Source organism: Solanum tuberosum, unplaced genomic scaffold (assembly GCF_000226075.1).
Source record: "Solanum tuberosum cultivar DM 1-3 516 R44 unplaced genomic scaffold, SolTub_3.0 scf00001, whole genome shotgun sequence".
NCBI classification, from domain to species: domain Eukaryota; kingdom Viridiplantae; phylum Streptophyta; class Magnoliopsida; order Solanales; family Solanaceae; genus Solanum; species Solanum tuberosum.
In genome coordinates, this window is record NW_006238927.1 from 412,236 (window position 1) to 426,915 (window position 14,680).

At 35.8% G+C, this 14,680-nt stretch overlaps 1 protein-coding gene across 3 annotated transcripts in view; it reads right to left on the reverse strand.

The window, feature by feature from the left end:
- Positions 1-2,707: 2,707 nt before the first annotated feature.
- LOC102598415 (uncharacterized) overlaps positions 2,708-14,680 on the reverse strand; it is a 31,346-nt gene continuing 19,373 nt past the window's right edge. The window contains exons 9-12 of one of the 3 annotated variants that reach the window (XR_001473065.1): positions 10,683-10,849; positions 5,650-5,801; positions 5,502-5,559; positions 3,218-3,303 (exon numbers count right to left, since the gene is read on the reverse strand). Coding sequence is in view for 2 of the 3 variants with exons in the window: in XM_006337945.2 (XP_006338007.1) it covers positions 2,999-3,303; positions 10,683-10,849 (472 nt within the window). In the remaining variant the exon portion in view is untranslated. Of the gene's footprint in view, positions 3,304-5,501; positions 5,560-5,649; positions 5,802-10,682; positions 10,850-14,680 lie in introns of all 3 variants that reach the window. The other 2 variants (XM_015307259.1, XM_006337945.2) reach the window with 2 other exon arrangements.

Below are 14,680 nucleotides of genomic sequence, written 5' to 3' on the forward strand. Positions count from 1 at the left end.
AAACAACAACAAAATAATATTGTTGACCCTTTTAGAAATTCATTCTTTATTAAACTACTGCTCTGAAGGCCCTTCTAGATGCTTCATCAATGCAACTTTACGACTTTTTCAGAAATATGTATGTATAATTGTTGCATTATGAAAGTACAAGTAGATCACAATGTTGGATTCTAGACTCATGTTAAAGAAATATTCTCGAACATTAAAAAATTAAAAATGAGTCTAACCTAGATAACTCAAACGCTCAGCAATGACTTGGGACATGAAGGACAACAAATCTATGTTAATAGACATATATTTTGTAGCTTAAGATATTACTTTTATTTAGATCAGGTTTTGTTTCATATCCTTCAAATTTAGCTTGCCGAAAATAGTCATAACTCACACCAAAAATATTTAGAAGAGCCGAATGAGAATGAAAAAAAGAAAAGCATTAAAAGGACGAAAGGTTTGTCCAAGTGAGATCATATACATACCAAACGAAAAATAATCAGTACAATTTTAAGGAGACAAGAAAACAGCGAGAAAAAACATACATTAAAGGGAGTAAACTATGATATATACAATGATGAAAACAAATCATTCTAATTAGAAAAGTTCACATGTTTTGAAATAACATACCTCAAAAAATTAACTAACACTTCAATTAACTTTCAATTCTTAAAGTACTCATAATATCCACTGATAAAATTTTGTAAAAATAGATAACAACAACATAAAAACCAAAAAATATAGACATGCAAAGTTATTAACTCTCAGAGGATTTTCTAAAGAACACAAAATCCCGTCCTTGTATGTGAAGGAATGACGTTGTTGATGAAGAAATTAGAGATTTGTAAGGGCTTTTTTTATTGTACGCCTTCAACAATTCCAGTAGAGAAAACTTACTTGAATATTCAATTAACGTTTGTTATTTAATTTGTACTAACAAATACTTATACAATAATTTTGCAGAAAAAAAACAACAAAGTTTAAAGCATGTACTCAAAAATAACAATTAATAATATAAGCATAAATTAATGACTGTAAAAAATATACCAGGATCTGTAACAATAAAATGAAACAAAATGGAAAAAATCGAGCCCATTGAATGCACAATGTCCCCTTAAGGAAATTATTCCCCTCTAGTACCCGAGGTTTAAAGGAATAGATCCTCTCAGGATAGAACAATTCTATTCACTAGTGTATTGATACAAAAACAATGGTATCAATGAGTTATTCAACAGGAGCAAAGTACACAAATATTTAATTGTCCAAAAGAAGAAGAAGAAGTTCAAAATTTTCGTTGTTTTAAAATGAGAGGAAATTCTTCTATTTATAGACAACAAAGGGTAGTGTGAACAAATGATTATTGTGTCTTATCGGAAAGGTACAACTCTTTAGAAAAGCTACACCCTTCGGAAAGGACACAACCTTTCATAAAAGTCATAACTTTTCATAAAAGTCGCAACTCTTCATAAAAATCGCAATTGTTCATAAAAGTCGCAACTTTTCATGAAAGGGGAAGGCTAGTCTTGGAAATAATATAAATTAAAAGGAAATCCTTGTTTGTGGTGGCACCATATAGGCGGGTTTAGGGTTCTCTTTTATATGATATGATTGATGAGTGCTGGTAATAATGTTTCACTGTTGTTACCAAAAAAACTGTTTTAATAATATAAATAACTGTATTTATGTTGTCAAACTTTTTATTGTCCTATCTTCAACAATGCATACATGTATTATTTTTAACAATTATTTTGTTATCGTCGCTCTTTGATAATCTCTATACAATTGGAGTAGGTAAGAATCCACCAAGTCATTATATGATATCATGACTTATCTTTTATATCTCAATTTATGTTATGTGTTTAATTTTATTTTTTTAATTATTGTAAAAAATATAACCTCAGCCGTAATCTTGCGTTATTGCAACTTAATTCTCTCATCTCGCAATGTCCTCTACAAGAATGAGAGTTCAAATACAAAAAAATCTGATATTAACAGATTTTATGGGACACAAATTGCATTAGATGAGTGTCTGTACGAACATTGAAAAAATATCTCTAACTTTTGAATTTCGTGCATAACTATGTTCGGATATAATACAAGTATTTCTTTCTCACTATGATTTACCACAAATGTATATTTATTTATTTATTTTTATTATTGTGGCATTTATACAAAAAGAAAGTCACGTAATTTATGATCGAGTAGATTTGATATTATTGGTTGAACCAATAATATTACTATAAGAATCATTGAATTTAGTATAAAACTATGATAATTAGATTGTCAATTAATTGAAGCTTTTCATATCGACATTTATGTTTTCAACTTTCTTTATCAATATGAGAATTTCCTTTTAACTCGGAAAGAGAAATCAAATTGTATCCTAATTTGTGTTTCTCTTTCATTATAATATTTATTAATATATTTATCAAATAGTGACATTAATTATTTAAAAATATATTTAAGTTTTTTCTTATAACCATGCAAAGTCCAGACAGGTACACTAGTTGGTCTTATAATGCATATATTTTTACTGCTCATATCTTTTTCATGTTTGTCTTGTGGTTTTTGCGATTATACCTTCAAGTTTCTCTAATCTCATGGGTGGTTTAGGTCATCAGACCTATAGAAATCCATCGTTATTCTTTTTCCACCAATAAATTCTAATAACTGCAATGCTAATCTATGAATCTTATGATTATGGTGAAAAGATATCTTGAAGATGAAACACTAAAATACAAAAGAACATTGATGAACTTGAATAATAAATATGTACAGTTCTTATAGACACATTGAACTCCACCAGTATTATTCTCAATGCTAGTTCCTGAATCTGGCATGCAGCTCCAACAACTGTTACCAGCTACTGATACCTATAGTTAATCTTGTTAGCTAAGCTTAGGAGAAAATTGAATGGTAAAAGCTTGGAGCTAATTGGAAGAGAGTAGAACTCCCATCCACGTTTAAAGGTGAAGCCTTGCATGATCAGAGTAAGGGGAAGTTGCTACTAGCAATGCTGCCACTTAAACAAGCCAAGCCCACTACAACTCTCTGCATCATTATCATCTGTTGAGTCTGACCCGCTTCCAACTGATTCATCCGAACTCTCCTCTTGTAGAAGCTGTATTCTATCAGCATGTTTGATTATCCAGTCAGTGAATTCAGGAGACGAAGCTAATTCAGCTACAGCTTCCTTGGTAGACTCTTGCGTGAAATCTTCCCACTCCTTTGGCGAGAATCTCTTTCTGTTAGGTGTCTTGTGAAAAGTTGAATAGTATTCGCCCACTTTTTTACCCTTGCCATCTGAAAAACCTGGAAGGACCAAAATAAGCATCATAATGAAACTTGAGTGCTGCAATCTCCAAATCCCTAACATGGAGACCAAGAGGAAAAGGTGATAAAATATAATGGAAAATGGTCCGACACTGAAAAAGTTGGAAACACAGGAAAAGGTGAACATACAATGTATATATACCACATTCAAAATAGTAGCATAAAAGACCTAATCAACGTTAAGGCAACCCACAACACATTGGTCAATCAATTTTTTCTTATGTGGTGGTCGTTGTGTGTGTGGGAGGGGGTCGGGGGATAAGTAGGACTTTAGACATGGATATCAAGCTCACAATGCTGGATATTTTGCATCAGAAAATGGCTAGAAGCAACATAATTACTATAGTTTTGGGGGTATCCAAAAATATGAAACAGCCACAAAACATTGATAATTCAAGAGATCAATTACACCACGAGCCCAATTTATCAGACTCCTCTCTAGTGAACCATCCCTCCATTTCTCCCAGTTGGCCCTTGTATGATTTAGACATGTCTACTTTATAATTTAAGGGGACCAGATTTATTTGCTTAACTACAACTCTTGACCCAGGTTAATATCACTATTCTCTCATGTTCACTGCATTAGTTATAACTTATACCTTTGGTTCCAACTACTTACCCCTCCCTGCTTTCCAAAATCCATCTATGCTCTAGAAGGGTCTCAGTTTCAGAAATTCTGTTTTTATGATCACACATGGTAGATGTGTACATTCACAATTTCACTTTACAAACAGAAATAACATTCTCAAAGCACAAAGCTTTTTACATGTACAAGGAAGAATTTTGAAAAGAAGAAACTTCAGAAGAATCGAGTATGATTTCAAATAGAATCCATCATCATGAACAAGCAAACCAAAAAAAGAAAAGGATTTCACATGGAAACCACAAATTCTTGGTCCAACTGCATCCACACACAAAAAAAGTCCATCCAGCAAACTTGTCATTCCCAATTTCCACACTGCTCAACAGTAAATGCCTTTTGGCTAATTAATGTTGGTGTGGATTTTTACAACTAGGATTTACAACCACGTTCCCAATTTTTGCATCTCATATTTACAATGTAATGAAATCCCAAGCCTTCAAAATATTGGAATTTGAAAACATCAGAACTTCATGCTTTAGATGATTTGGGATATGTGAGACGTGAGAGGATGACGACTATCTGGCAGCAGAGAGGAGAGAGGATCCGATGGGAGAGTGGAGAAGAAAGAGAATGATTATTAACTTGGGTTAAGGGTTGAAGTTAAGCAAATAACTCTGGTCCCTTAAATTTTAAAGGGGACACACGTAAGACATACAAGGGCCAACCGGGGGAAATGGAGGGATGACTCACAGTAGATGAGCCAGAACCTCAATCAAATTCTAAGGGGATGTGAAAAATTGGTGGTACTTACATTATCCAATTACAAGATGCCTTCTGAAATCTTTATTTTTTCTCAATATATTTTTCCCTTTTTCTTTTTCCTTCTTTTTCTTTTTCTTTTTGCAAAAAGAAGACTTCCTCCTCCATTTATTTCCTTTGTATATTTCTTTCCAACGTGAAATGCTTTCCAATATGGTGCTTCCCTTCTAGATACTAGTACTTTCCAACTCTTCCTATTATCCTTTTTCCTTAATTTTTATTTTTTATTATTATTGCCCAAGCAGATTTTAGTTTACTGTAGAGTAATTTGTAGGTCGGTGTTTTGATGGTGGTGATCAACACAGTGTCTTTCTATGCTATTATCATATTTCTTTATGAGTTCTTAATATTTCAAATCTTATCTCCTATTGTTCATTGGTGGCATCTTTATCCCATAGGGAGTCAAAAGATATAAAACTTGGTTCTTCAAAAATAATTTTTCATATTTTGCTATTTTTCTTTTCCATTAGTGTAAATATTTATTATAGAAAAGTACTCTCTAAATTCCTGTCTACCTTTTTTCAATATAAAGCATGTAACAAATTATGAAGTTTGTATAACACATATTTGTCGCACTGAAACTTATTGTCGTTTTTCATCTGGAAAAAAAAAATTTTTTTTTTTTTTTGATAACCGAGAAATCCGTCTGTGACCCGCCCTTTGGACCAATCACAGCCTTCTAAACTCGTCTGGAAAAAAATATTATTTAACTTCTGAAAGTTAATCATCGACTAAAATACAAAATAAAATCAATTATGTAATTACACTTGTGCACCTGTTGGCTCTACAGATTTGTCCTAGTCTTCATACCAGATCTGTTTCTGATTTGAGCTCTTGACAAGTCAGAACCAGAGAATATTGATGATTAGTGAACAGCTGTGGGTCTAAAAGAAAAAAGATCAAAAGAGAACTCCATATCTCACCGGTTTGGCATCTCTGATGTCACTGTTTTTCCTTTCTTTCAGCTATGGAGATAAAACATGGAAGCTGTCCTCAGCTCCAATGATGTGAAAAAGGCTCAACGCTACCATGGATAACCCAAGATTTTGCTCAAGGAACGCCATGGATCTGCTAGCTAGGAAGAAGAAGACGGAGAGGTCATGAACTTTTTGCTCCTTTCCTAATCTGTCCTAAGTAACTAGTGGGGTTTTTGGGTCCAGTTTTTTATAGTTGTGGGCTTTTTTCTTTGCTTTTTGTTCTGTTCAGATGTCGGTCCCTTTTTTTGTATATAACTTTGAAATTTTTTATAATTTCCCCCATTCTGGGGGTTTTAATTTAAAAATAAAAAAACACTTGTGCAGTAAAATATGACATCGGGAATCATATTGTAATTACATTATGGCAAACAAAAAAGTCTTTGTAATTACGTTATTGTATAATTATCATGGTGCATAATTAATAACACATGTAGTCCCTAAGTTAATTACACAATCGTTTCCAAACACACTTAGGCCCCATTTGTTTGTATTAAGATTAAGCATCTGAATCTGAATGCATATCTAAGTGATTAAGATACGTCGATTAAAGTCTATAACTTGAAAGTGCGAAGGAGTATTTGAAGCTCATAAGGTTAAGACTATAAGTGTATAAAGGTACTTCATAGAGTTGAACAAGATTTGCATGCAATATTGAAGCTTAAGTATGTGAGCCAACCCACAATGTTTCAAGATTGTATGTGGTCTTTTCTGGTTCATAGATTGGTGGAGTGCAAGGCTTTAAGGCCTAAGTTTAAACCTAAGTGTTCGACCATATATTACATCTTGACTACATTGAAGCACCTTGCAAACGGTGAGATTTTTCCAAGGATACGGCCATCTACGAGAGGTTTTACGACCATAGAAGTCGTTCTACAACCGTGTATTTGACCATAGAAAAGATCAGAGAAGCTGACATTGCAGAATCGGAAAATTTTTACAATCCATGGTGGGATCCACAACAAGTTTCTCGCCTGTAGGTGTTTTACGGCCAATTGCCAATCCGTGGATTTAAGCACGCATAAAGTTTATGAAAGCTTAAAACGTGATCTAAAGCTGATTTCTCATCATTTTTTTCACATAACTCACCCATAAGCTCTCCAAGGGGGGTTTCTACGATGTCCAAGGTAAGGATCATTCATGGTTCAGGCTCGATTTTTGCCTGTTATCGACGTGGTTGCTAATTAAGACTTTCTTCACTTCTAGTTTGAAGCACCATACACCAGTAAAACTCTGGTTGCTAGTGTAGTAAGCAAGGATCATCATATTGCCTCAAATCTAGTGTATCATAAAAGAACTAAACATATTGAGGCTAACTGCCATTTTATTTGTAAGTGTGAGAAATATTGAAGAAAAATATTATTGAATGTGTATCTACATTACAGTGTTGTGAAAAGCGACAAAAAGCGTGCTTAAAGCGCGAAGCGAGGCGCAAGCACTGCACTTTTATGCTCTGAAGCGAGGCACTACTGAAAAAGCGAACGCTTCAGTAGGCGAAGCGAGAAGCGCGCTTAAAGCAAAGGAGACAAAAAGCTCGCTTAAATGAGATAAGCGCAAGTTAAGGTTAAAAAATTTCTGTAAGGTTTTTTTTTTAATTTATGTAAATATACTTGGGTAACATCTTTCCAATTATTTTTCCTCCTTGGTCGACTGCTGCGACACTCTACAGGTTAGTTCTCTTCTTCTCTTTGGTCGATTATTGCTCTGTTTTTTTTTTCTCTTCTTCTCTTTGGTCGACTGCTGCTCTATTTTTTTCTCTTCTTTTCTTCTCTTTGGTTGACTGCTGCTCTGTTTTTCTTTTTTTGTTTTGCTGGCTGCTGCTATGTTTTGTCTCTGTACTTTTTTTCCTTTGTGTTTTTGTTGTTCTGTGACAGAGTTACTGCTGGCCCTGTTTATAATGCTATGCTCTGTTTTTTTTCTTTTTTTTTGTTTTGCTGGCTCCTGCTCTGTACTGTCTCTATATTTTTTTCCTAACTTTCTTTGGCTGTTATGTTACTGAGTTACTCTTCTATTTTTGCTTGTAGTAAGTTGTATTTCTTATTCAATGTCACAATGAAGAATAGGAGTTTGATCCTTTGTGATTTGGTTATGTAATTGATTTATATGTTATGACTTGTGAGGATTATTGACTATCTATTTACTTTTTAATCTAAGAATATGTTACCTCTATTTAGTTATTTAATATTTTTTATTTTTCTACTAGATACCACTTTATTTGAAAAAAGTGTGTGCTTTGCTTCTCGCTTCACAGTCAGCCCTCATCACTTTTTTTCGCTTCTCGCTTCCCAAAAAATTGCTACATTATTACATTGAGACCCTATTTATAGCCACTACACTAGACTCCTTTTCCAACTAGGACACTACAATACAATCCTTTTCTAAGTAGATTTCTATATATTATTTCTATTGGTATTCCTATTCTAAGTAGGATTGTATATATTATGCTTGTTCATATTCCTATTCTAAACTCCCTCTCAAGTTGGTGCATACAAGTTATATGTATCTAGCTTGTTACAAATGTAATTAATCTGAGGATCAATGAGGGGCTTAGTGAGATATTTGCAAGTTGATCACTCGACTTCACAAAATTGACAGTCAATCTCAATGCGCTTAGTCTTCTCATGAAATACTGAATTTTGATGCATAATGTCTATCAAACACAGAGTGATAAATTCCCGATGTTGAACTTCCCAAACCAAGCTTGAGAAACCAGTTTCAGACCATTTAGGTAATCAACATACAAGGCAACGAAACTTCCCTCGAGCAACAAAATTAGGTGGTTGTTGCTTCCAGTGTTGTGAAAGGCGATCGCCTCGTTGCCAATGGCGAGAGGCGAGGCAAGGCAACCCTTTATTGCCTTTTAGCTTTGTGGCGAGGCGATCTCCAAAAGGCGACGCCATGGTGACAGAAGGCGAGAGGCGAGAGGCAAGTAAGGCGGGAAAGGCGTTGCCTTTTGTATTATCTTAAAAAAAATGTGACCAATTTAGGGTTTAAAAAGTAAAAAGGTAATTTTAGGGTTTTCGACTAGATTCCTCCGGCGACCAGCCAGACTTTTCCGGCTACTCCAAAGTCCAACCAATACATATTTCTTCTTCCTCAATTTCTTTTTCCTTCTTCTTTAGACTTCAGAGTCACTTCCACCTCTGTTTTGACTTTTGTTCTGTTTTTTTCTCATTCAAGTTCTAGACTTTTAGTATGTACTATCTATTTTCAATTTTTGAATTGAAATATTTGCTAATATGTTATTGCTATTGAGAATTTGATTATTTACATATGCAATTAAATATTTTTAACTTTTTGGTATTAATTGGTATCACATTTCAAAAAGGCGAGCGGCGCCTTGTGGCGAGGCAGACCCTTGTCGCCTTTCGCCGTCCAAAACACTAGTTGCTCCATATAGACTTCTTTACACTGCAGCAATCGCCAGAAAGTGCTCAAAATTTGGTCTAAAATAATTGGATCGTCTTGGAATCAATAGATGAGTCGATGTTGAACAAGAAAGTCATCGAAAAACCGACTGAAACATGCTCATGCGTCGGATTATTAAATTTGATGGTTGAAAGTGGTTACAATTTGAGAAATACAATTATATGAGTAGGGTCTGATGGTAGAATGATGGCATGATCCTACTGAAAAATAGAAATTATATAGGTAGGGTCGAATTGACGATACGACCTACTGAAAAGGAGAAATTATGTGTAAGATCGAGATGATGGCACAACCCTACACAAATTAGAAAGTAGTCACCGAAAAAATGGCACAGTACTACACAAATCGAATATGAAAAAGCAGTCACCAGAAAGATGGCACGGTGCTACACAAATAAGATATGAGAAAGTAGTCACTGGAAAAATGCACGGTGCTACACAAATCAGATGTGAAAAAGTGCTCCGAAAAAATGCATGGTACTATGCAAATTAAATATGAGAAAGTAGTCACCGGAAAGATACATGGTGCTACCGACTACACTACACAAATCAGTTATGAGAAAGTAGTCACCGAAAAAATGGCACGGTACTACACAAATCGAATATGAAAAAGCAGTCACCAAAAAGATGGCACGGTGCTACACAAATAAGTTATGAGAAAGTAGTCACTGGAAAAATGCATGGTGCTACACAAATCAAATGTGAAAAAGTGCTCCGAAAAAATGCACAATACTATGCAAATTAAATATGAGAAAGTAGTCACCGAAAAGATGCATACTGCTATCGGCTACGGAAATTAAATATGAGAAAATAGTCACCAGACAGATACATGGAGACCCAACTTTTGCTAACATAATCATTGGTCAGACGGGTGGCAATGAGGAATAGCCGCCTGCCGATAGCGGAAGCTCTTTGATTCTTTACCAAGATCATAGAGGCTCTGATACCATGTGAGAAATATCGAGGAAACATATTATTGAATGTGTATCTACATTATTACATTAAGACTCTATTTATAGACACTACATTAGACTCCTTTTCCAGACACTACAATACAATCCTTTTTCTAAGTAGATTTTTGTATACTATTTTTATTTCTATTCCTATTCTAAGTAGGATTGTATATATTATTCTTGTTCCTATTCCTATTCTAAACAGTAAGATTCAAGAAAACTTGATTTCCACCAACAATGTGAAGAAAGGAGAGCAACTAGTTGATTTGCTCACAAAGGCGATGAGTGAGACTCGAGTTAATTACCTTTGTAGCAAGTTAGGCGTGATTAATATCTATACTTCAACTTGAGGGGGAGTATTACAAAATGTATATAGACATCATTCTTAGTAATGTAGCCATAATTGGGTAGCAGATTTGTAGCAAGCCTTCTTTATTTTCTTTCCTAAGTTGGCACATAATGTATTGTATTTATATCTTGCTTATCTATTGGATTAAGACATTTAACTTCCAGTCAATCACACACATGAACCTTTAGCATCCATTGTAAGTTGGACAAGTATAAATGTGGTACCCTAATAAATATAAAGTAGAGCTAATACCTTTGACAGGAGAATCAGACCATGCAGATGAGCTCGGGCTACTGTATGGAACTCCAACCGAACCAAACTTTCTGGATTTGCTAAAGAACTCAGCACGTTTTCTATTCATGTTTATCTGCTTACTACTCTTTGCCCAAACATCTCCGATTCCAGAATATGAAAAATCCCTGCATGCAAGGTACAGATGTGTGAACAAAGAGCACTACACGTTTCAACACCAAGAAACAGGTCTAGCATCATATTTTACGTGATATGAGAGAAGAGAAAGAAAAGAAAAAGAAGACCCCTTAAAATGGAAGTGGTTGGAGGTTAGGCAGACAAAAGGATTCTATCTATAGCAAGGAGATTGGCTTAATATTCTCGCTTACCACATTTAGGAAAAGTAAAAGGAAACAGATTCAGACAAAGGCCGTTACACTAAATATCAACTGATAAGATAAAAACATGAGATATACAGGTGGAAGCATCTTTTGGCAAGCAAAAGCAGGGAGTTCCACCTGGCTAGTAAGCAGCACAACAGCCTACTCAGGAACAAAAAGAGACATCAGGAAAGATAGACAATGAAAAGCAGCAAGTTGATAAGAATACAGATATACAGGAAATACACAATGTGAAAGACTAACAAACAAAGGAAAGAAACATCACAATAAAGTGGACACTGTGGAGTTGGTGATCAATACAGAAGGGGGTAAATGATCAAGTGGAAGCAAAAAAAGTGATAGATCAATCAGTAGAAAGCAAGGAGAAGGAAAAACAAGATAATAACAAGAAAACGGCCCATTCAGAGGAGTTGGTAAACAAACAGAAAATAGAGCAACTCCAAAGGATGTGACAAAACTGAGACACAATTGACAGACAAGGTATCTGACTTGGTACAACATGTTAAAGAGGTACAACTCAAAGACACGGGGCCACAAAGTACAGAACTACAGAAGGAGCACGAGGCCACAAAGTACAGAACTACAGAAGGAGATTATATGTTATCAAAAACTTCCTAACTTATTCCCAATCCTGAGATCATTCCCCTCTAGAGTTAGAATTTTCACAAACAGCAGAAAAGATATCAAGCCATTCAGGTTCTTGAATTTCTGGACAAAACATGAGACTTCTAAAGCTTTGATTCAGGAGAACTGGAATGCTGAGTTTTGTGGCAATCCCTTCATTGTTTTTCAACATAAATTGAAAAAGGTGAAAAGAGCTCTAGTGAAGTGGAGTAAAGACACTTAATGAATTATATTTCAAGGGCAATTTGAAGAAGATCCAAGTTCTCCAAAAACGAAAAGTTTATATAAAGTGCAAGCAAAACTCAGCAAAGATATCTACATTTGGAGGAAAAACACTGGAATAAAGTGGCTTCAAGATGGTGAAAGGAACACAAAGTTTTCCATGCTTATGTGAATGGTAGAAGAAAGAAGCTAAGACTCACAGATATTCAATGCAGAAGGGGACAGACAGACATCAAGGAGATAGCACATGAGGCTATTAGTTTCTTTCAGCAATAATTAACTGAGCAGCATATGTCAGAAGATTTTAACCTACTCAAACACATTACTAATTTGATTGATGAAGAGAAGCACATAAAGTTAACTGAATTAACAACAAAAGATGAGATTAAAATGGCAGTTTTTGAGCTGAGTGGAGAAAGTTGTAGTGGTCCTGATGGCTTTACAGGGAAGCTCTATCAAACAGGTTGAGAAACTTTAAAAGAAGATGATCAATATAGTGAGGGCTTTCTTTGCTGGACAGGATATTCCCAAGTCCATCATATACACTATCCTGGTTTTATTACCTAAGAAGGAGAAGATAAACATCTTTTCAGATGTAAGATCAATAAGCCTGAACAACTTTAGCAATAAGATCTTATTCAGGGTGTTGCATGATGATTGGTGAATCTATTACCTGGTATTATATCACCAAAACAAGCAGGTTTTGTTAAAGTTAGAAGCATTGTAGAGCATGTGTTATAGCTTACGAGCAAGGGACATAAGAAAGAGGACCAAAACACCTAATGTAGTGATAAAGCTTGATATGACAAAGGCATATGATTATCTTGGTTGTTTATCACCAAAGTGCAATTTGGATTCTCAAAGGTGATCGTTGATATGGTTTACAGAACCTTGTCACATAACTGGATGGCTAGATATGATAAAATACCTGGAGACCTACAAACCAACACTGTACTATAAAACGATACAACGGACTTTGCCAGAGGTCGGAAGCAACAAGTGCAACACAGATTGGGCCAGCAGGGGCTATCCTGGTAGAAGTTCATATGGTTTTTGCTTAAGGAATCACCATGGAGACTTGTTAAACGCTCAAGCAAAGGACCGGAGCTCCTCTTTACCTTCTTTTTTTCTCAGCCTTTTTTCATTGATGGGTAATCGGATCTATTTCAGATTAGGGGGCAAGTCCTATGATCTAACTGAGTCCAAATCTTGCTCGGAGACTTGGTATGACTGGGTGGAAAGTTCGAAAAGCCAGATGAGGAGGATGGTGTTGAGCAAAGGAGCTCTTTTTTGGTTATGCACAAGGTTGAAAGAAGCTACTGCCATAAAGGGAAGAAGCTTTAAATCTTGGAGGGGTAGAGTTATCTCTACCAACATTTACTGCTCTTTAAAGTTCAACAAATATGGCAGATTCATTTTGGTTATTACAGTTAATGGCCAAACAAGAGCAGTCATCATCATGCCAGAAAACAAATTTAATGAAGGTTGGAGTGGTCTTGTGACTATGATTGAAAACTTCATTAATAGTGATACAGGAGTACAAGGTGCAATAAATACTACTAGAGATGCTTCAAAGAAGCCTTGCATAAAAGTAAATGGACTCAGAGAGAGTCTGAAATAGACATGGAGCAAGTGACCCTAAAAGCAGCCTCAAAAATAGAGGGGAATGATCTTCTCAACAGATGCCTGGGCGGATGCTTTGCTGACTGTGTCCAGATACCCACTCGGAATGACGTGAGAAAATGGGCTCAACAGATGTGGAAAGGGGCTCAAAATCTTCAGGTCTATGATATAAATGGAGTCCAATTTTTGTTTGAATTCCAATCCAGAAAAGCTGCTCAGCATATCCTGTTGGGGGATTGGAGAAGACAAGGAAGCAGACTTTTGTTAGCATGGTGGTTTCCAAAAGCGGGTGCTTTTCCAGATCACAAAACTTTCAACTGGTTTTGGATTAGGGTTTTAGGGCTTCCATTGCACTTATGGTCGGAAAAAGTGATGAAGGAGATTGGGGAAAAATGCGGTGGTTGGATCGAAAACAAGGAGGAAACTGAAATCAAAAATCATCTTAGATGGGCAAGAATTCGAGTTAAAGGACCCAGAGAGCAGATCCCTTCCACAGTCGAAGTAGATGATGGAGATTATACCTTCTCGTTGCCGGTTAGGTGTGAATCACCGGCGAGGTACTGAAGGAATGGGGTGGATGAGAACAATAATCGAGATGTCAGGGATGTCTCTGGGGAAGAGTGTGGCAGTCTGCCACAACCCATGAAGGAGAAAGAGACTATTCATATGATAACCCAGGGGTCTGAAAGGGAAATTACATCATGCATTAACGAGAAAAGGAGATAAGGATTGATGTGACTAATGGGACCCCTTCTGATGGCTCATTTAATTTTAAGGAGCCTTTGGGTCATATCTTTATTTCTGCTGGGCCAAATATCTCATTAAATCTTGTTGGGCCTTCAGCTCAAAGGACTGAGTCTTTTAAGACTTATCAAAAACATTTTGTGGAACCTTTTACTGATTTCATTAATGTAGAACTCGGCAAGGATTACCCCTTGAAAGCTCTTTCTCCCTTTGGAGATAATGTAGAAGAGGCCATGCGAATGACCACCACCTCGGTAGACAGGGAAGAGGCTTTTATTTTGCCACCAGAGTCCAGCGAACTTCTGAATATCAACATGCAACAGGACAATGACAAAATTGGAAGGGAGGATTTTTTTACCTTTAGACCCCGGAGAAGATAACTTGGGGGGGGGGGGGGGGGGGACG